The sequence below is a fragment of the Fistularia commersonii genome, chromosome 2 (assembly GCF_037954325.1).
Source record: "Fistularia commersonii isolate RoL2024-O1a breed Wild chromosome 2, RoL_Fcom_v1.0, whole genome shotgun sequence".
In the NCBI taxonomy this organism is placed as follows: Eukaryota; Metazoa; Chordata; class Actinopteri; order Syngnathiformes; family Fistulariidae; genus Fistularia; species Fistularia commersonii.
Genome location: NC_141285.1, coordinates 27278595 through 27301097, shown reverse-complemented (window position 1 = coordinate 27301097; position 22503 = coordinate 27278595). Strand labels below are relative to the sequence as shown.

General features: G+C 49.2%; 1 protein-coding gene across 5 annotated transcripts in view; it reads right to left on the bottom strand.

Moving 5' to 3' along the window:
- Window positions 1-83: 83 nt before the first annotated feature.
- The window catches only part of itsn1 (intersectin 1 (SH3 domain protein)), a 43710-nt gene continuing 21290 nt past the window's right edge, over window positions 84-22503 (bottom strand). For 3 of the 5 annotated variants that reach the window (XM_086175373.1, XM_086175398.1, XM_086175381.1), the window contains 28 exons: window positions 19804-19940; window positions 19427-19722; window positions 19181-19335; window positions 18982-18996; window positions 17622-17875; window positions 17338-17512; window positions 17153-17239; window positions 16874-17049; window positions 16714-16793; window positions 16461-16633; window positions 14934-14979; window positions 14737-14858; window positions 14488-14611; window positions 14105-14299; window positions 8817-8938; window positions 8600-8706; window positions 7409-7592; window positions 7237-7335; window positions 7069-7152; window positions 6904-6987; window positions 6567-6698; window positions 6425-6505; window positions 4945-5066; window positions 4786-4868; window positions 4604-4687; window positions 3214-3278; window positions 2363-2471; window positions 84-2274 (listed from right to left, as the gene is read on the bottom strand). In XM_086175373.1, coding sequence (XP_086031499.1) covers window positions 2126-2274; window positions 2363-2471; window positions 3214-3278; window positions 4604-4687; window positions 4786-4868; window positions 4945-5066; window positions 6425-6505; window positions 6567-6698; window positions 6904-6987; window positions 7069-7152; window positions 7237-7335; window positions 7409-7592; window positions 8600-8706; window positions 8817-8938; window positions 14105-14299; window positions 14488-14611; window positions 14737-14858; window positions 14934-14979; window positions 16461-16633; window positions 16714-16793; window positions 16874-17049; window positions 17153-17239; window positions 17338-17512; window positions 17622-17875; window positions 18982-18996; window positions 19181-19335; window positions 19427-19722; window positions 19804-19940 — 3540 coding nt within the window. In that variant the 3' untranslated portion in view covers window positions 84-2125. The remainder of the gene's footprint in view (window positions 2275-2362; window positions 2472-3213; window positions 3279-4603; window positions 4688-4785; window positions 4869-4944; window positions 5067-6424; window positions 6506-6566; window positions 6699-6903; window positions 6988-7068; window positions 7153-7236; window positions 7336-7408; window positions 7593-8599; window positions 8707-8816; window positions 8939-14104; window positions 14300-14487; window positions 14612-14736; window positions 14859-14933; window positions 14980-16460; window positions 16634-16713; window positions 16794-16873; window positions 17050-17152; window positions 17240-17337; window positions 17513-17621; window positions 17876-18981; window positions 18997-19180; window positions 19336-19426; window positions 19723-19803; window positions 19941-22503) is intronic. The other 2 variants (XM_086175388.1, XM_086175408.1) reach the window with 1 other exon arrangement.

Below are 22503 nucleotides of genomic sequence, written 5' to 3'. Positions count from 1 at the left end.
TAACATTTAAATCCCCTCACCAAGGGAAAAAAAAAAAAAAAAAAAAAAGTCCAGCAATCAGAAACAACATTAGCGGGCGAAGCTTCTTGGTCCAACTGAAGTTTATTCCGAACACTGAAAGACAACAACGTACATCATCTTCTACAGCGGTGGTCCACAGCGGGCCGTCGGCGCTCATATATTAACTCTCGGACAGCAGAAGTATTTTACACAACCTGGAGGTTTAACCGCCGGGACCGGCTCAAACTGGATTAGCTTGGTTTTAGTACAGTGTGGGGAGAATCGGGGACGGGGAAGGTGTCGTTATCGTCATCATCGTTTCACATTCACAACTTTGCCCCCGCGGGATGCCGGCTCGCCGACGTCGGATTGGACGGTGAAGCTGGCGAGTTTCCGTGACCGAGGTCAGGATCTGCGTGAATGGTTATGATATGTCAGGAGGCTAAAAACAAACGGTATATCGATATTGGCATAATAGCAACAATAATAATAATAATAATAATAATAATAAAAAATAAAACCTTCAGAGAAAGGAACAGCCGTGGGCAACCGACAGTACAAAATATAAAAATATGTGACAGAGCTTACGTTACGATTAGTTAAGCTCAGCTTCAGTCCCGGGACGCGTCTTCCCTCCTGATAAATCTCTCAAAACGGGGTTAAAATTTAAAATCCTGCAAAGCCGGTCCAGACCGGCTGCTTTGATTTCAATCTGCAAGAATTAAAAAAAAAACAAACTTCCACTGTTTCCTTTGTGGCCTTTAACCTCCGGCAGTGTGGTGGCAGCTAACGTTAGCGCCGCTAATCTAGTGGGAGACTCTGACCTTTGACCTTTGACCTATTGACCCATAGCTGCGGGGGGACCTGTGAACCGAGAACGATCGAGATGATTTAGCTTCAGAGGTATTTTGCGGACGCGAGCAGCTCCCGGTCAGTTCATGAATGATAGCGACATGCGAGACACACACACACACACACACACACACACACACATATATACACACACACACACACACACATTTACTCAAAAAAAAAACCAAACAAACAAAAAAAAGCTAAGACGGTGAAATAAAAGAGGATTGTAGGAATGATGTGTGTTTTCCAACGTGGCAGGATTTCGATCGCACACAAGAGCGTCCGTTTCTGTATCAGCGAACCCACTGGCGCCCCCTTGTGGCGAAAGTGTGGAAATGCACCCACAAAAGGCCGACGTTAAATGATAACAAACACAAATAAAAACGTTCTTCGTTCAAGTTCCTCGACTTCCCTGCGATACAACTTTAAGACGTTATTATTATTATTATTATCATTATTATTATTGATTGAAACACCTGATCGGTCGCCAGACTGGATGCACGAATCCCAACCCCGATAAATCTGTCTTGCCAGTGCCGCCGTTCCAACCCGCGGACGGCAGGAGGTCAGGGGTCACACACACACACACACACACACACACACACACACACACACACACACACACACACACACACAGGTTCGGGGTCTGTCAGGCTGAAGGATGAGGGCTGGGATTGTCACTAGAGAGTCTGTTTGACCAGGACCAGGACCGGACCAGGACCGGACCGAACTGGCCTCGCGACGGAAAAAAAAGCAGCATTTTAAACAAAAAGAAAAAAAAAAAAAAGCGTTAAGTTAATCTGCTGGAACAGATTCAAATTTTTTTGAAGGAAAAATAAAATGTTAAGAATAAAAAAAAAAAAACAAAAAAAAAAAACACAATTTCATGAAGCTTTTTTTTTTTTTCATCAGTTGCTGCGTTTTTTTTTGAATGAAAGTCTTTCAGGGGCAGGAAGTGATTTTTTTTTTTTTCTTTCCTTATTATTTAATCGTCCAGATGCAAATCTCCAGTTTTTCCTAAAAACGTCTGCGAACCGGCACGTCCTCTTCGACCTCCTCTAAATTTGTACGGACTTCCCGTCAGATCTCCGGGCGTTTTGCTAAAAACTAATAAATACGTGTGGGCGGACGAATCCGCCGCTTCGTAATAAATAATTCTAGATTCTTGTTTTTTTTTTTTTTTAACTTCACGCGAAAAAGACCGGCGGCGTCTAGAGGGTCCGGTCCGGTTCTCCAGCCTCCCGGTCCTGGTCTGGTCCCGCCCCGGGTCTCAGGGCTCCTCGAAGAGCTGGAGGTCGAGGCGCACCACGATCTCCCCCGTGGGAACCTCGTGCAGCAGCAAGCGCTTGGTGATGGGCCCCTTGGAGCCCTGGTCCTTCTTGATCTCCGCCAGGCGGATCTCCGTCCTTCCCAGGAAGTCTGGGAAAGACACGGGAGAGTGAGAAGGGGCGGATCCGCCCGGGGTCGGAGGTCGGAGGTCGGAGGTCGGAGATCCACGGCGACTGACCGTCAGGGGAGAACTGGTCCCTCTCGAACACAGTGACACACAGGACGTCCTGCTCCAGGTCCTTGATAAAAAACTGGCAGTTGGAGTTCCACTTGGGGTTCAGCGTGTCCTGAGAGACGGGACGGGTGGGTTTCGACTCACGTTCTGGCTTCCGAGATTGTCGGGACGTTTTTGTTTACGGCCACGAGAGCAGGGGTGTCAAACCCGTTCTGGTCCGGGGCAACAACTGGACTAATCGGATGTCAAGTAGAATCATACCGTAGTTACCTAGAAGTAACACTAAGTCCAAATGTTTCCTTTGTTTTCGTGTAAATAACAGGGAAATGGTAAACATCTTTCTCTGTCACGAACTGTTCCGTCAAAAAATTCATGACCAACAACATGAAGGAACGTAGCAACGCTTGCGTCTTCTCAGTTCTCGCTGCATCCACACCAAGCATACAAGTTTCTTATCAACAAACAAATAAGAAGCGGTCCATGTTTCTTGGAAAACCCTGCACTCCGTGTCCACTTTTCTGTTTTTTGACAACGACATCTTGCCGACGAGGGCGTCGGGTCCGACGGAAAAGCGGCTCCTTTTCTTACAAGAAGTAAAAATGCTATTTTCAGACCCGGAAGCTGTATTCTGAGTCAAATTCTGAGTGTTGCTAACACTGGCTAAACAGTGCAACCCTAGCAAGCAATATAGGAACAACATTTTTATTTTAAAACAGTAGTTCGTGATTTTTATGTATTATTTTTTTGTAGATTTATTCCATGGGTCGGATTGGATCCCCTGGTGGGCCGGTACCGGCCCGCGGGCCGTGCGTTTGACACCCCTGAACTCGAGTGTCCGGCGGAGGAGGACGTACCTGCAGGGTTTTGGTGATATGGCACTGGGAGCCCATGGTCACCTCGCAGTACGGGTTGCTCTTCCCTGGAAACACCGGACAGACAGATGGCAGAGAGTCCGTGGAGGTGGAGGGAGGTGATCCAGACGTGGAGGCGCGTTCAACGTTCTGACGTGAAACATCTCTGCTGCCAGTCAACTCTTTTATTGCCAACCTCCTGGAGCCAATCACAGATGTCTCTAGGGGTCTCTAAACCTCTGGAGTTTGACAGACAGGTCACTGTCTAGGTCACCAACCCTCCCCCAAATCCTAATTCCCATCCATTTCATTGTCATCCTTTGGGTAAACTAGGGCAAATCTGCAAGTGAAAGTAGCACAAACGTGGAACTGGTACCAAGAGAAAGGCCACACAGACCCTACTCTGACTCTATCCCTACCCTTGCCCTACCCTGACCCAACTCCTACCTCTATCCCTACCCCAAGCCTACCCTGGCTCCTTTAGATACTTCAAAACTACAATACATCTGCAAGTGAAAGTAGCACAAAGGTAGAACTGCTTCCAAGAGAAAGGCCACACCAACCCTACCCAAAGCCAAACCCTATCCTGACATTCTCCCTACCCTACCCTGACTCTTTACCTACCCTAGCCCTACCCTGACCCAAACCCTCACCCTACCTCTATCCCTACGCCGGCGCCTTTAGATACTTCAAAACTTGAATACATCTGCAAGTGAAAGTAGCACAAATGTGGAACTGGTACCGAGAGAAAGGCCACACTAACCCTACCCTGGCGCTAACCAACACCCTTCCTTGACTCTATCCCTACCCTAGCCCTTCCCTGACCCAACTCCTACCTCTATCCCTACCCTGGCTGCTTTAGATACTTCAAAACTGGAATACATCTGCAAGTGAAAGTAGAACAGAGATGGAACTGGTACCAAGAGAAAGGCAACACCAACCCCACCCTGACCCAACCCTTTACCATGTCCTGACCCTGGGCATTTCAGATACTCCAAAATCCAAATAAATCTGCAAGTGAAAGTAGCACAAATATGTGACTAGTAACAATACAAAGCTCATGTTAACCCTCACTCTCAGCTAATCTCCATGATTTTTTTGTAACCCATCAAAACTAGGCTAAATTTACAAGTGAAAGGAGCAAAAATTTGGGACGAGTCCACATTCAGCGAACCTCTAACCCTAACCTCGCTCTGGCTGAAGCCTCACCCAAAACCTGTGATGGTTTTAAAACTACTCAAGAGAAGGTAGCAAATTTGGGACAGTAACCAGTGGAAAGCCCACACTAACCCTAAACCTAAACCTAAACCTGACCCGCGTTCTTCTCGTTCCAGATCATTTTGGCTCCAGGAAGTCAAAGACGGCTGGAAGTGGAAGCGGCAGCGATCGGTACCGTGAGAGCGACAAGGCTTGAGCTCGATTCCCTCCACGATGTTGACCATCAGCCGTCCGATGCCCGTCGCTCTCTGGGACCGAACTGGGGGCGGAGAGGAGACCAGGTTCAGGTTCAGGTCCGGGTTCAGACACCGGGTCCGGGTCTACTTCCGGGTTTCGGAAAGAAAAACAAACCCTAACCCAGGTAGGCCTTCTCCCTCTTCTTCTTCTCCGTCTCGATGAAGAGCTCGGACGCAGCCTTGATCTTCTGCACCCACGCCGTCCTGAACACATAGACGAGTGTCATGCCTTTCAGTGTGTGTGTGTGTGTGTGTGTGTGTGTATGTGTGTGTGCCGTACCTCTCGTTGATGCTCTCCGCTCGGAGTGTGTAGACCCGGTCTATGTGTGAGATGTGGAACAGAGGCTCGTCTCCAGACGGGTCCGTCGGCAGCTTCACCAGCACCTCGTTGAGGAAGATGGGCTGCGGCGGAGGGCGGGGGTCAGAGGTCACGGGGGTCAGAGGTCACGGGGGTCAGAGGTCACGCCGGGTTCCGGACCAGAGCCGCAGAGATTCAACGCCACACGGCGTTCATTCCACTTTTCTTCTCAACGTTTCCTCAGAACCCTCATGTAAAAGTCAGAGATCAACCACCCGCTCGTTTGTTCATCTACCGCTTATCCTGCATTTTGGGGGCGGAGCCTATCCGAGCCGAGAGGCGGAGCTTACCCAGGACCAATCACAGGGGCCACATAGAGACGATCATTCACACGTCTTAAGAGAACCGCAACCACTCACTCTGTCGTCATTCACATCATAAAAAGATATTTAACCAATATATCTTTCACTCTTTAAAAAGGGACTCATAATATTATTCGCGGCTCATAGACACATAAAACCAGCTCTACCACATTCATATCTTATATGTAGACATAAAATCAATCACTCATTAACATCTTATGATCAACATCATTCACATCCTATATATATATATATATATATATATATAGCATATATGCATAAAATGGATTAGCTTTGTCACATCTTATATATACACATAAAATCATTCACCCTTTCATTGATATCATATATATATATATATAAATCAGTCACTCCCAAATTCACCTCTTATAGACACAAGATTTAAACCATTCACCCTCTCATTCACATCTTTATATATATATAAATATATGTATATACATACATACACATAAATCCCTTCACTTTCTTATCCACATACCGTTACAACATTCACATGTTACATATCCACATAAAACCATTCAATTTCTCATTCACATCATATATTTATATAGACAGTGTCTATCATAAGTATTCACCCCCTTGGATGATAAATATAATAAAATAAATAAAATTGTTCAATTTCACTGAAATAACTTTGTAGAAATCTGACTTCAATTTGACATTAAATTTCCAATACATTTTTGCGTTAAAAAAGCCAAATTCTATTGACCATGATTGAATTATAAAAAGCACTAAAAGGGTGAAACATCCAAGGGGGTGAATACTTATGACAGGCACTGCACACACACACACACACACACACACATCATTCACTTCGTCATTAACATCTTACATATTGACATAAGACGTAAAAACATTCACCCTCTCATATATATATATGAGAGGGTGAATGGTTTTATGATATATATGTATATATGTATATATATGTATATATATATATCATAAAACCATTCACCCTCTCATCCACGTCATATAAGACATAAAAATTCACTTCATTTCTGATCAATGTAGGTTCTCCAATAAACCTCCTGCATGTTCTTGGACTGTGTGTGTGTGTGTGTGTGTGTGCGTCCTCTCACCGTCTTGTACATGCGGTACTGCAGGTGTGTTTTGGAGGAGAACACTTTGTCCGAACCCGACGAGCCCAGAGGTTTGGTCACCTGAGGAGAGGAGCGGAGGTGTTGTTTGGTCCTCCGGCCGGCAGGGGGCGCTGTCGCTCACCTGAGTCAGCAGCAGGAAGTCGTTGAACAGGAAGCCGTAGAGCTCCTTGCTGCTCTTCGCTTTGAAGAGTTTGCCGCTGTGGAGGAACTTCCTGGGACCCAGGCAGTTTGTGACCGAGTTGAAGACCAGTTGCTGCACACGGAGGGTCAGGTTATTGATCGATCGATCGATCGACTGATTCTGCTGAACTGCAATCACATAGCGACTCTATCAAGTACTAAATCTGCGAATCCCCGCATTAAATCCGAACCGTGTTTTTTTTTTTAAAATACGTTTTGTCACTTCTCAGCTCGTCCCCCCCGCGTATTGATCGCGCCGATCGGTCGCCGATCGATACCTCCGACAGGCCTTCGCACTGGACGTGAGCCTGGATCCACTCCAGGCGGTCCGAGTTCTCCTTCTCCCGGACGCCCTCGTTCACCTGAACGCACCGGCATGCACGTCAACAAGGTAAATCGTTTCACCTGTGTGTGTGTGTGTGTGTGTGTGTGTGTGTGCGCACCTGCGAGCACAGTTCCTCCGCCTTCTCCAGAGCAGCTTTGAGGTGACTATGATCTGGATGAGATTCTGGGGTGTTTTCTAAAATCTGCAAAGCAAAGAAACACAGTTTTGGAGACGGTGCGTGCGTGTGTGTGTGTGTGTGTGTGTGTGTGTGTGTGTGTGAGCGTACGTTCTTGATGATGAGCGGGTAGCGTGTGACTCTCTGCATGGGTTTGAGCAGGAAGCTGGACAGCGGCATCCCTTTACACCTGGGATCCATGGCCAGCCTCTGCGGACGGACAGACGAGATGGTCGTGAGGAGACGTCGGCGTCGTCGTGGAGACGGCGGGACGGATCTCCACCTTCAGGAAGTCCTTGATCTCGGGGTTGTCGTCGGTCTTCTGCTGGATCAGCGTGGCGCCGTTCAGCTGGCAGGAGCAGAAGCGGATGTAGGGCTGCATGTGAGGCAGCTGGTTGGTCAGGATGTCGCCGATCATCTTCACCGGCATCCGGTCGCCGGACATCTTCTTCCTCACCCTCAGAGCTCTGAGGAGGAGGAGGAGATGGAGAAGGTGGAGGAGGAGGAAGAGAAGATGTAAGAGGAGAAGGAGGTGAAGAAGAGGGAGGACAGGGATGAGGGGAGATGGTGGAGAAGGTGATGGAGAAGGAGAAAGAGGAGAGGGAGATGAAGGAGGAGGAGGAGAAAGGGGTGGAAAAGGAGGAGGAGAAGGAAGAGAAGGTGTAGGAGGAGGAGGAGGTGATGGAGAAGAAGAAACAGGATGAGGGAAGGAGATGTTGGTAGAGAAGGAGGAGGAGAAGGAAGAGGAGGTGGTGATGGAGAAGGAGATGTAGGAGGAAAAGGAGGTTAAGGAGGAGAAGAAGGACGAGGGGATGGAGGAGAAAGACGAGGAGATGTAGGAGGAGAAGAAGGTAGAGAAGGAGGAGGAGAGGACAGGGTGAGGGGAGAAGATGGAGGAGGAGAAACAGGATGAAGGGAGAAGGAGATGTTAGAGGGAGATGAAGAAAGAGGTAGAGAAGGAGGAGATGGAGGAAAAGGAGGTGAAGGAGGAGAAGGATGAAGAGATGGAGGAGACAGACGATGAGGAGATGTAGGAGGAGAAGAAGGTGGAGGAGGACAGGAGGACAGGGATGGGGGGAGAAGATGGAGAAGGAGAAGATGGAGAAGGAGAAACAGGATGAAGGGAGAAGGAGATGTTAAAGGACAAGGAGAAAGGGGTGGAGAAGGAGGTGGAGGAGGTGATGAAGAGGGAGAAGAAGGAAAGGAGGATAAGATGGATGAAGGGATGGAGGAGAAAGAGGATGAGGAGAAGGTAGAGAAGGAGGAGGACAGGAAGAAGGTGGTGGAGGAGAAGGAGATGGAGGAGGAGAAAGAGGAGAGGGAGATGAAGAAGAAGAAGAAGAAGGTGGAGAATGAAGAGGAGGTCAGCAGTGTTTGCATTTACAGGTCATTTGAGATCCTGGAGAAACTTCACATGCTGCAACACCAGTAACGTGTGTGTGTGTGTGTGTGTGTGCGCGCGCCTCCTCCTCACTTGAGCAGCTTGATGTTGCACATGATGAGCTCCTTCCAGTTGACGAAGATCATGGCCACCTCCTTCTCGGTCAGCAGCTCACACTCCAGCAGGGGCTTGTGGAAGATCTGAGAACATCACGCAGAGAGAAGAGTGTGTGTGTGGACACTCAACTGGAGATACATTTAAAACCAAGAGAACATCTCATCTGATCTCATCGTCCAGAGAAGCTTCCTACCTCGGTGACCAGCTGAAGGTCGTTGACGTAGTTCTCCTCGGTGACGATGAGCTCGTGGATGTAACCCTGGCGCTTCCTCTCCATGGGGCTCAGCATGTCCAGCAGGTGCAGGTCGGCGCACCCTGGACCACCACAACCAACGCAACGTGGAGAAGAACCCAAAAAAAAAAAAAAAAAAAAGGGACACACACACACACACACACACAACACGACATCTCCGTCACACACGCTGAGGTGGACCTTCACGCCGAAGACCTCCGGAGGAGCTTCACATTGTCTCCTGCAGATCAACGTCCACGTGTGTGTGTGTGTGTGTGTGTGTGTGTGTGTGTGTGTGTGAGTAACGAGGCCAGCCGACAGCAGTTCTGTCTCAGAGCGTTTAATCATCAGGACCAATCAGATTCGCCGCTTCATCCCAAAAAAAAAAATCTCCACCAATTAAAAACCGTCTCTCTCAGCCACACGTTCATGCTCTCATTCTCTCCATTCATTCGTCCATCGAAGAGCCACGGCTCTATTTCACCCGTGTGTGTGTGTGTGTGTGTGTGTGTGTGTGTGTAGCAGCCAGAGTTGGAGATTCGCTCTGCTGCCGAAAGTTTTTCTTGTTTTCGTTTCGACTTAAAAAAAAAAAAAAAAAAAAATTCCGTCCCGATGGCGAGGAGTTCGAGACCGTTGCCATGACGACATGATCTGATAAAAACTCATTTATTCATTAACGCTGGAGGAGGGGGCGGGGCTTCCTTGATTGACAGGTTCGGTTCAATCCGGGTCATCCGGGATTCTGGTCCGACCCGAGAAGATCCACAACTATAAAATCATCTTCTAGAGCTTCAGCGTCTTTGCAAGGTTTTCAATTCGAGCCTGATTTTGTGCGACAAACAAGCTGTCAAACATGGAAAGCGTAAAAATAAAAAAAAAATTAAAAAAAAAAAGGCAAAAAAAAAAAAGATAATTAGTGAAAACTGCTCTATTTTTAAAATTCAACCATAATCCATTTTGATTTTTTTTGGCTATATTTTTTCCTCCCAAATTCCCCTTTTTCCCTTCAAGACTGAAAAAAAACATGTCAAGAAAAGGAGGAGGATTGGAAAATATCGAAATAATCAATACGTTGATTGGTTTTAACCAGCTTTTCTTTCCTTCTTTTGCTTAAAGTCTCATTTAAATGTTAGTGTTATCGTTTTCCAGCCCTTTAGCTGAAAAAAACAAACAAAAATAATACACGAAAAATAATAAAACGGCCGTTGATCTGGACTCCTCAGCCAATCAGAGAGCTGATCGGTCAGAGGCTCGTCAATAATCGAAGTAACCGTATAAAAAGTCAATCATCACGTCATTGTGTGTGTGTGTGTGTGTGTGTGTGTGTGTGTGTATTTCTGAGGGCAAACAAAATGAAACAAAAAATAAAGAAATAACAATACTGTCATCTGGATAGACAAATAAAACAATGTCGGATATGGCAACCGCTATAATACTAGTCTGTTGCTATGGGAACAGGTAGAAGGGGGCGGGTCCTGGTGCGGTGTGTGTGCCGTCAGTGCAGAGGGTGAGTGTTTGTGAGCCTCACAGTCGATACTTCACGTGTGTGTGTGTGTGTGCGTGTGTGTGTCCACTCCTGTATCAAAGTGCTGACAATTAGGAGGTTAAGCTTGTTTTAAAAATTAAAATACTAAAAAATTTGACACGCCACCAGGAAAAGGTAAAACAGTCACGTAGAAGAACAGTCTGTGTGTGTGTGTGTGTGTGTGTGTCTTGAAGACAAATCCGCACACAGGTACACACACACACACACACACACACACTTCCTAATGCATCCTTTTCTCCTAAAAGACATCTGAACTGGCGCTCAACCCGACGCCCCGTCTGACCCCGACATTCATCATTCTGACACTTTAAGCAGATTATCTTACACTAGTGTGTGTGTGTGTGTGTGTGTGTGTGTGTGTGTGTGTGTTTATTATTTCTGAACGCGAAGCAGAGCGAAAGGGAGATCAGCAAAAACCAGTGTTATGACACACTAACGACAAAAAAAACCTCTGGAGAAATTAGAAAAAATATAATTTCTTTCTTTTTTTTTTTTTTTAGCAAATCTGTGGAAAGTTTTTTTTTTTTTTTAAAACACAGAAAAAAAGATATTTACACATATTTATATGACAAATGTTTCTGGTGGAAGAACGATTGGTTAACACGGTTTCCGGGGTCAGAGCGGGGCTGCCGGATCACATCCTCAGCTTGGGTGATGCTAAGCTAAGCTAAGCTAGCCACTCGCTGGCTTTGTACCGACCACAGACATGTGAGTTGTATCGACGCGAGTCGTCACGCCCCCCAAAATATGACACTATTGCGTGTGTGACTTGAATGATCCTCAGCCCTCCACAGTGTGATCGTCATAGCAACAGACAAACCGTAAACATGTAAACAAAAACAACAACAACAACAACAACAACAGCGACACGGATCAAGTTAATGCATTTTTCAAGATGTAAAATGACTAAGGGTCAAAAACAACGTTTGTGTGCACTTTAAATTCAAAACACTGTACCAAGCCGTGTGTGTGTGTTGTGTGTATGTATATGTGTGTGTGTGTGTGTGTTTTGGTTAGCAAGCATAGGTTAGCCCTGAGCTCCGCCCACTCCAGCTGCTGTGGGAAGCATTTCAATCCCGCCTGTCCCTCCGTTTCCTGCCTGTTAGACAGCGGGACCCCTTTCACACCTGGTATTAACACGACCGGCTGCTTTGCATGGGGCGGAAACACACACACACACACACACACACACACACACACACACACACGCAAACACACACACGAAAGGTATGAGCATGCTCTACTTGTACCGGTTCATCCATGCTTCCCACGTTCACACCTGGTGGTAACACATGTAAGCCTGGTATGAAGATGCTCTTATGGACACCTATAAATGACTTGTATGCTCACATTCACGACTGTCCGGGCGTGAACACACTCCTTCACACACCTGCGTGACAGGATCTGAGCACACACACTGTTAATAACCTGGAACCGCGACTCCTCGGTAGCAACTTTCACCAACCCGATTCTGGCAACAACTTTAAGCCTGGTTTTCATTCGCTCACGACTGATAGGTAAAAAACAGAAGTTCTGGCACTTGTTCACACCTGGCGTTAAAGTACAAACCCAATCCCATCTGCTCCAGAGACACACACACACCTTAAATTAACCGGTTCACACCTGGCGTTAAGGTACTTACAGCTAGTACGACCTCATTCACACCTGCCCCGAAGACGCCCCACGCCAGAAATGAAGTCGCTCACACCTGCCGTGAGGATCCCGCCTTTGTCCAAGTCACGCGCTCAAGAATCCGGCGGCCAAATCTGGAATCCGGAGACCTTCCGCTCTCGGGGAGGGGGATCTTCACACCGGCGCGAACGAGGTCAAAACCGGCGTGTTAATACCGGGTTGGAAAAAGCGTGAGGAGTCTTTGGCTATGAGTGGAGGGAAGAGGGCAGGATGGGAAGGCGGGAGGAGGAAGAGGAGGAGGAAGGGCGGACATTGAAACGTCCTCCAGCAGATAGTGGGTCTTTCTGTGCAGCTGTGGGAGGGGAAGGGGTTAGTGCAGAGGGAGAGAGAGAGAGAGAGAGAGAGAGAGAGAGGGATGAAAGAGAGAGGTGCTGAAGTGATAGAAGCCGGGTTAAGAAAAAAAAAATAGGAAAAGAAAGAGGGGATGAGCAGAGCGTCTACGGACAGAATCTCCCACAAAGCCACAAAATGACCCACTATCCACTTTTCCCACACCAGGACGGGGCTCAGCGTGTTTGGTGTGTGTGTGTGTGTGTGTGTGTGTGTGTGTTGTGGAGTCATGTGACGTGAATCAGTCCAATCGTGGGAGGGAGAGGAAGTCTTCGCCTCCCGCCTCTCCACCTATAGGAGGACAGGGACAGTTCGGCCTCGTCCAGCCAGACGCCTCGCCACCACTGGGCGTTTAAAAACAAAACGTTACGGCCTGTCTGTCTCGCTCTCTCTCTCTCTCTCTCTCTCCGGCCTCTATTGGTGGAGAGTCGCCATGTCCGGGTCATGTGACCTCTTGCTGCTGTTCCCCATTGGTAGAGTGGCCTAGTGGGCGTGGCCTAGTGGGTCTCTTTGAGGGCTTTGAGGAGAGGGGGGTTCTGGGTAATGATATGATCCTAGAGAGAGGACGACAACAACAACATCAACAAAAACAACAAAAACAAAACAACAACAACAAGAACGACGACGACGACCAATCGGGCGCTAGGTGGGTGGAGCGTGCGGCAAGACACAGGAGTGTGGAGGTATGAGCTAACCTGGCATAGAAGCGGAGCGTCCGGAGGCCGGACGGACGAGACGCGTCGATTCGGTCGGGTTCCTATCGCAGCCGTGACCTCTGACCTCCGACCTTCGGAAAAGATCTAGAGCTTCTCTTGAAGCTCGCGGCCCGCAAACCTGTTTCGGTATCTGAGTATTTCGACTAACGGTGAAAGTTGTTTTTATTTCAACGCCAATTTGTTGGTTTTAAGCCGGACATTTTTCGCATTCGAGCCCTTTCGAGTCTCGTCTTTTCACACGAGCTCTCCGCTTTCGAGGGCTACGTTAGCGACGGTTAGCTTGTTCAAAGAGAAACCTAACCTCGGACTGCGTCACGTGCAGGAGCGAGGGGGGATTTTCAAAAAACTAAAAATACCCGAAACGACTTTTAAACAGCTTTATCGTTTCTCTGCGGCCCGGTGGATGGGGAGGACCTTTCGATTCAGTTTTTAGCAAACGTCCCTCTGCGTTCTGTGCAAAGTGAAAATCCAAAACTGTCGTTTTCATGAAAACGTCGAAAAGGGTTTACGGAACGACCCGCCTCGCCAATCCAGTCCAGAGACTCCGCTTCTATGGGAAGGGGGGGCGGGGGGGGGGGGTGCACAGTTACACTCACGACGTGCACACACACACACACGCATGCACACACACGCATGCACATGCACAAACATACACACACACACATACACACCATAGCAAAACACAAACACCACCCAGAGGTGGTGCGTGAATGGGAGGTTCAAAGAGACCCAAAGGAGGTCAAAGGTCAAACCAAACCGACCCCGGGGTCAAATATCGAGAGAGGGACGGCATCTCCACACCTGGCTCTGGGGTGTGTGCGTGTGTGTGTGTGTGTGTGTGTTAGCAGGAGGGGGGCTTCGGTGTGAGTGTAACTGTGTGTGTTTTATGTCGGTGTTGTCTGAAATGCGCATTATGTGTGTGTGTGTGTGTGTGTGTGTGTGTGTGTGTGCGCAAATGCACTCACACTGCGTGCTCGGATCCGTGTCTGTCGTCAGTTTGACGTAGTTGCTAGGGAACAGCCCCTCCCTCCCGTTCAGCTCCCCTTTCCACCAATCGCAGTCGTCCTTGTTGAGCACCGTGATCACCTGACCCTTCTGGAAGGCCAGCTCGTCGTCGTTCTGGGCCACGTAGTCGTACATGCCGATCACCTGACACACAGCTTGACACACACACACACACACACACACACACACACACATGCCATGTTGATCATGTCCAGAAGTTTGGTGTTGTGGTTTCTCAGGTATTGAGAAGAATCTGTGATTCAATTGTCTTTTCTTTAACAGCGAGCTAACAATGCTAACAGCTAATCGTGTGACCTGTGTGTGTGTGTGTGTGTGTGTGTACCTGCGCTGGCCGCAGCCAGTTTGGGTGGGGTGGGCTCGGTGGGCGTGGTCTTGCTGGTGCTGGGGCTGAGCAGCTTCACGTAGTTAGCCGGAAACCAGCCAATCTGGCGCTTCTTCCCCCGGGCCTGGGCCAATCAGAGGACAGAGTGTCATCGGGCGCCACGGACGCCCGGAAGACTCGCATTTCTGGGTTTCGCCAAGGAGTCGAAAGGAGGCCCTCCCTGGATCTTCTCCCCGAAGCGGAGCGTACCTGCAGCTCGCCCTCCCACCAGCCGCCCGGGTTCTTCTTCCTGATGAGGATCAGCTGACCGGGCGCCAGCGTCAGCTGCTCGGCTCCGGTGGCGCTGTAAGGTGCGATCACCTGGGCGATCTCTGCGGGGTTCGGGGAGGAGGACACCTTCAGGACGGGTCGGCGAGAGCGAGGGCCGGTCGGACCGCCGAACCCACCTGGTTTCTTGCCGAGGCTGCCCGTCTTCCCCGCCGGTCCTAAAGACTAGGCACAGAAAACGGGGTTTCAGCCAATACGGGGTTGGTTTCTTGGAAAATAAACACAAATCCAGTCCACAGAATTCCAAATAAGCTCTGCGGCTTCTTTGAGAATAATCCAGTATTTAATCCGAATGCATTTCATTTTAGTTTTTTCATTTTTCATTTGAAATTTCCAGATGATAGCGACCTTATTGCATCTAAATCAGGGGTGTGAAACTCATGTCTCATGGCGCCACATTCGGCCCGGGTAGATGTCAAGAGGGCCGGACCATTAAAATAATAGCATGCTCAGCAATAAATAACCAAAATATCATGTCTTTCCTCTCTTTTGGTGTAAAGAAGTACAAGGACATGAGGAAAATCTTGGAATTTAATGAACAATCCTTTTACAAAACATTTCATGAAACACCTCATATTTCCTTCGACAAAAGTGCAATTTACTTTTATCGTTCACATGTTTGCAGTGCAATCATGGGATCATGAGATCCCACTGATCGTACAAAGGCACAAAACTTTAACAAGTAATTGGTACTGAAAAATATAGTAATGCACTTTAAGATTAAATGAGACATATAAAGAAAGGGGTTTTTAAACCATTTCCACATGTGCATATAAAATCTAAATTGAATCCCTGCCTTTACCTTACAAACTAAAAAGAGTGCTATTAAATGTGTAAGGAAGAGAATATTCACCTGTAAATGTGTAAACTTCATCCATGAAACATGCAAACACACACAATACATACTGAAAATGTATGGAGTTGCATGAACAGTAGAATTCCAACATACTCGTTAGTAGTGAAGCTGGTGACTAACGTTAAATTGCACATTTTCACCAGCAATTAGCTCGCTGGCTTTTACCGCTGCTTCGCTGATTTCTCATCTCTGGGTGAAAGTGGACGCTGTTTCCTCAGACCTGCCTGTGATTGGTTGATCTTTTCTCTTCTCAGTTTCCTTGCAAGCTGTCATATTTTTGATGAGTCTCGTCGTGGCGCCGAATATTATATTCCTTAAATAACGAAACTTGTTGCAAACACGCCGAGCACAAAGGTGCGTCTGTAAATAAATAGGACGTAGTCCATTTTTCTTTGAAAATTCTACGCTCTTTATCTACTTTTCTGTTTTGATAACGACATTTTGGCTAATGAGGGCGTAGCAGGAGGTGGAGAACAGGGTGGAAACGACGTCATAACAAGCAGCAGGTGGTGCATTGATACCGTCTGCTGATTGGTCCGTCTCAGTGATGCGGTTGTCGTCTACTCTGACCAAAACAGCGCCCCCTAGTGGAACATCCTTGAATTGCATTTAATAAAAAAAAAATCCTTGTCTTTTATGCATTTTTCCACTTTCAAATTATCCTGCGGACCCGCGGGCCGTATGTTTGACACCCCTGATCTAAATAAAACGTGTTCTAATATTTTTGTCTCACACAGAGAGAGACGACATTATGTGCAGGATGACGCCGTTATCTCCAGGACAACCTCACCTCCGCCGCGCCATCCCTGGGTTTGACGTAGTTGGACGGGAAGACTCCGGTCTTGGCGCCGACGGTGCCCGTCCACCAGTCGCCCTCCTTCCTGGTCACCGTGACGACGTCTCCCTGCTGGAAGCTGAGGTCTCCCTGCTCGCTGCTCTCGTAGGTGTACATGGCCACGTACTCTGAGGGGAGAAGGCGGCAAGAGGGTGGAACCCGGCGCGCGGACCCGACTCGGATAGCGAGCGCTCGTCCGGAGGTTTACCTTCTCCCGCCTCCGAGGGTTTGGTCGGGGACGGCGACGGACGCTTCCCGTTCGGGGGGCTTTCGGAAACTCCGGACTCACTGCGGGACAGAACGTTTGACGTCGTGTGACATTCCTGCAAGCGGCGAGTGGATTTGAACCTTCACGGCACGGGACTCGCCTGGCGTTCTTGCTGCGGGCCGTGATGGCGGCGGCGGCGGGGGCGGCGGGGGCGGGGCCAGGGGTCGCCACGGTGGCGGAGATGAGCTTCACGTAACTTTTGGGGAACCAGCCTCGCTGTCCGCTCTGCAGTTCTCCTAACCACCACATGTCCTGCTGCTCCAGCACCGTGATGATCTGCAGCGGCGAGACAAGAGCGAGGGTGTGACACACACACACACACACACACACACACACACACACACACACACACACACACACACACATAGATAATTCCCACCTCATTTTTGTTGAAGTTGAGGTGGTTGTCCTTCTTGGCTCTCCATGGATACAAAGCCTGAGCCTGGAGACCCTCCACCTTCTCCCCCTGGACACACACACACACACACACACACACACACACACACGGTGTAAAACGATAAAGGCCAGGTTTGTCCATGTCGTCCACCGCCTCCTGGAGGTTACCTGTCCCAGCACGGGTGACGGGGACGAGCCGGTCGTCATGGTAGCGGGCGTGAAGGCGGAGCGTTGCCGTAGCTGCGCCGAGGGGACGCTGAGCGACGGGTTCTGGCCGGCGGAGGAGGTGGGCCAGGCGTCCCAGCCCTCGCTGTCCAACTGGCTGGACGTGTTGGACGGCCAGCTGGGAGTACGGGGAGTTAAGGTGGACATGAAGAGTTTCGTTTTTTTCGTGTTTTATGGGAAAATAAAGAAGAAATGACGGATGACGGGAGCGTTCGGGTCCGACTCACGTGGTGCTGAAGTCGGCCCAGTTGCTGTTGCCGGAGGACGCGGAGGACGAGGTCTGGCCGGGCGCGGGGGGAGGCGTGCCCATCGGCTGCTGGGCCGAGGACGTCGGGGCGGCGGCGGCGGTCGCCGTCGCGCGCAGGCTGACCGGCGCCTCGCCGTCCGGCATCCGCTCGGCATAGTTGGCGGGGAACCAGCCGGTGCGACCCCGCAGCTCGCCGCCCAGCCAGCCGGGCTCGCCGGTCTGAGACTCGTCCACCTGGTGGGGGGGGGAAGGGGGACCGCAGAAGAAGACTCGATGAAGCCTGAGGATCCATCACACGGTTCTACAGAGCTGGATGCTAGGAGAGCCGGAGGGAACGGCACGGATCTGCTCTATCTTCCAATCGAAACAAACAAAAACAAACATCTGGAATCCGCAGAGGTCTGGTGGGGTGAGGTGTGTGCCTGCGTTTCCTTCTGCACGGAGGTCGATTTAAGACGTACTCTTGTATTATCATTTTCCTACCACTAGGGGAAGTCAGAGGCCAAGACAAGAGACGGCGGGGTGGCAGCTGTCGGCCGAAACGCAAAGGAGACGTGGATTTAAAAGGGGAATCCCTGTGATGACATGCGGATGGCGGTGACAAATGCAGCGATCCCTGGCTATAACGCCGTTTACTTTTCACGGTTTCGCTACTTCGCCGATTTGCGTCGTGCATTGTGTTCTGCATTCCGATTGGCTAAAAAGTCACTCCGCTTCTTCTCTACCTGTGCGTCAATAACGTTGCTGTTTAATATGCACATGTACGTAAAAAAGCTTGCCGAATTTACATGACGTACGTGCAAATTCTCTCGCGATTTCGAGTTTCTCTAAAAGCCATCATGTTGACAAAACGCTCTGGAGCGACAAAGATGCTATCTATGGCAGATAAAGTTAAACTTCTGGACATGCTAAGGGAAGCTAAAAACTATGCGGCTGTAGGTCGGCTTTACGGAATGAATGAATCTTCCGTTCCGTAATTGTAGAAAAAAAATAAAGGTTTCTACTTCACGGATTTTGCCTATCACGGGTTCTTTTGGAAAAATAAGGATATACTGTAAACATCATGTGCAAAGAAATGTTTGCCAAAAAATACCAAAGCAGAAACTGGTGAACACATGAAATGAGGTATGCGTAGGATCGCTCCCGCCGTCTGCGGCGTGTCATGTTTACGACAACATTCGCAAAAGACGGCACACACACACACACAAAAAAAAAATCAGATTGCACAAAAAAAACAAAACAAAAAAAAAAACAAGCGACAACAAACACTCATCCTGGCGTCAGATGAACGAACGTGAGACACGCCGAGTCTGCCGGCTTGTGATTGGCTGAGAACTTACCCATTCCCCCTTCACCTTCAGTTTGCACGGCAGAGGAGAGAGGAAACAGTTAATACACACCGAAGAGCAACCGCACCCGCACGCGACGAGGACTCGTCGGCGACTCGACGCAAGAAACCGTCCCGGCCGTCGATCCCTCCTCAAACACGAAACCTCGTCTTCGCGCCAGATGTTGGCGTCCGGCGAGGCGGGTTCATACCATGATGACGTCTCCCGGGGTGATGCTGATCTCGTCATGGCTGCGTGCGTCGAAGGGGTAGAGGGCGCGGTAGTACACCACCTTCACCGGCTGCTGCTGGTCGAAGCCGGACGCCGGGGCTTTCTGGTCGAACAGACTGGGGACCGGAGCTTTTTCTGCACAACGGAAAAAAAAAGGGGGCGCCGTGAACACGCCGTCCTTCCGCCGTCGGCGCTTCAATTTACCGGGCGGGTCGGGTTTTGTGACCTGTGGCGGCCCAGGGGTCGGCCGGCTGGCCGAACAGCTTGCTCAGCTTCTCCTGCATCTCCTTCTTCCCCCTCCCTTCCTCCTCCTTCTCCTCTATCGATCCCGCCGTCTTCCGACCCCCGTCGTCCTCCTCCTCCTCCTCCTCGTCCTCCTCCTCCTCCTCCGGGCCTCGCCTCTTCCGCTCTTCCTCCTCCTGGGTCACCCGGTTCAGCCAGGCGTGGGGGCCGGGGCTGGGGGGTTTGGGGGCGCAAATCCCCCCGTCTTCCCTCCAGGACAAACCTTCATCTGAGGACAACCTGACGGGAGGCGGGCGGGAGAATCGGACGCGGGAATCTTCGCTCCGTCCTCGAAACGCCAAAACGGCGGCGGTTTCTCACCGGCCTTCCTGCAGCTCCGCCGACTTCCTGTCGATCGGGGCGTGCGCGTGAGGGTGCGCGTGGGTCAGCGTTGGCGCTTCCCCCTCCAGCTCCTTCTGCTTCTGCCGCTGCTGCCGGCTGTGGATCTCCCTCAGCTCCTGCGAGGCGCCGCGGGATACAGGAAGGAAACGTCGGTGAGGAGGTGGGGGGGGGTCGCGGGGGCCGGTTGCTACGGGTGACCGATGACAACGACGACAACAAAAACAACAGCGGAGCGGCGACGACGACGGCGGCCATTTGTTAGTTAGCTGGTCGAGGCAAGCTCCGCCCCTTCTACTGGCTGGTAACCATGGCAACCACCAGAAGATGTCAATGGGGAAAAGTGTTTCCGGGGGAGTGTCCAAAACTGGTGTGTCGGAAAAGAAAGGAAAACTCAGGGGTCGCAAGGAAGGGGGGCTGTTTATCTGGGTAACACGTCGCCATGGTAACAGCAGTTACCCTCCAGCAGGTAAACAATGTTTCTGGTGTAAGTGCCTGAAGGTGTGGCGGAAGAGGGGTCTGAACCACCGGACGTGGCTAGATGGGTGATATGTGGGGGGGGGGTTGTTGACATCCGTGTTGTCATGACGACCAGCCGCGCCGCCAGCTAGCGCTCTTGTAGAGCTCGACGCGTTTCAGCCAGTCAAGCACGTGTAGAAAACCGCAAACAGGTGGAGCGAGCAAACACAACAAACACACTCCAGATGGGACATCCACCTGGCGCAGGAAGACGAGGCCATCGTGAGGGAGTGACACACACACACACACACACACACACCAACACACACTTTAACCCTTCCTCTGCTCTGACTGCAGTGGTGAGAAGCCAGAGCTTAGAGCTAACAGTTAGCAGTCATACGTTGCACTATCTAGCGACAGGTCGCACACGCTAATCCAGGTTAGCATCGCAGGTGCGAGCAGCCTCAGCGGGAGCCGCCTTTTCCGAAAATCAATAAACGGACGGCGCCGGCACGATTATCTTCCTCCGGGTTCCCCGACGAGGACCAAACTCCAGGTTCTTCTGCAAGTTGTTCTGATCATTTAGCGGGATTTGTTAGCCAACTCACGTCTAGCATTAGCCAACTAGCTTAGCAGGCTTGGGGGACTCAAGTCACACCAGCTCGGAGCGACCAGGAGGGTGGAGGACGACAAAAAGTCGTCCCCTAGTTGCGTGTTGGTCCGGTGTACATCCTTGGGCGCCGTCTTTGAGCCACATTGTTCCCTCCGGAAAAACAATTGCATGTTTTTAATCTCATCTTTATCTCACTGTGACCAGGATAAAAGAGATTTACGTGTTTTTCTCTCGCCGGATGATCCGGTTTCCTTCTATCGTACGACGCGATCTTGCAGATACGACAGAATCCAGCTGGAGCCCGGCTTTCTTATCTGGAAATGGACGTCACGCTTCCAGCTAGCTGCCCTGCAGTTTTGCGCACCTGGTTTTCCTGACCTCCAGACAAGGAGCGGCGCAGCGGATCAGCGCCGCTGGTGCCGAGGCTCGGGAGAATAATCCGAACCAGGGGCGTCGGCGACCCGCGGCTCCCTGCGGCTTTGGAAAATAATCGACCGGTATTCCATTAAAATGTATTGTATTTTTTGTTTGTTCATTTTTAAAAATGCGATTTTAAAATTTGGAAATTGTGGCGATCTTGTGACAGTTCAATAAAACGTGTTTCAATATTTTTTTGGTCTGCTGGATCGTTTAAGTTTGTCTTATTTTGTTCATGAATATAAGAAGGACTCAAATAGACATTAATTTGCAACCCAATGTCCTTTTTTCAGAGTTCAAAATGTTTTGTTGCATGCAGAAATGTCCTTTCCTTTTCTCTGCCGTTGATTCAAAAGAATGCAACACATATTGTTTTTACATAGCATAAAGGTTAAAAAAAAAAAACTTTACGGGACTGTCTCATAAAATTAGATTATTGTGATAAAGTTCTTTATCTTCTGTGATGCAATTAAAAAAACAAAAATGACTTTTTTCATGATATTCTAATATTTTGAGTTTTCTTAAGATGTAAGCCATAATCAGCAATATTTAAGTAATAAAAAGCTTGTAATATTTCAGTTAATTTGTAATGAATCCAGACTGTATGACATTCTTGTTTTTGTAATTGCATTACAGAAGATAAAGAACTTTATCGCAATGTTCTAATTTCATGAGACAGTCCCGTTAGTTTGTTTTTTTTTAACCTTTATGCTATGTATAAACATAGCATAAAGTCCTCTATATGCCGTGTTCATTTATTTTAAATTTAACAAGGGTTGTGTGCCTTCCGGTGTTTTCTTTACTGTGGTGAAACAACTCCAAATGGCTGTTTGACCGGTAAAAGTTACCGACCCCTGGGTTAGACCATAGCCCACCCTGGACACTTTTACCACATTTGCTTTACGGGATTAAAATACGGTTGCAATTATTATCATTCGACAGCAACGTTTCGTGTTTTCTAGGAAATCAGTTTCAGAGGAAGGAAATAAAGCAGAGAATAGGATGCAGGAAGCAGGAGGCCTGACGTGGAGGAGCCATTATTCATGGTCGGATGGGGAATGATGCTTTTCCCTTCACACACTCTGAATATGTGACGCTGCCATCAAATCATCAATTTACATTCTGCAAAGTATTTGGTTCGGATGTCCTTCACAGGCGAGGAACACCGCGGGTCTGATCCAGCGTCACGGATC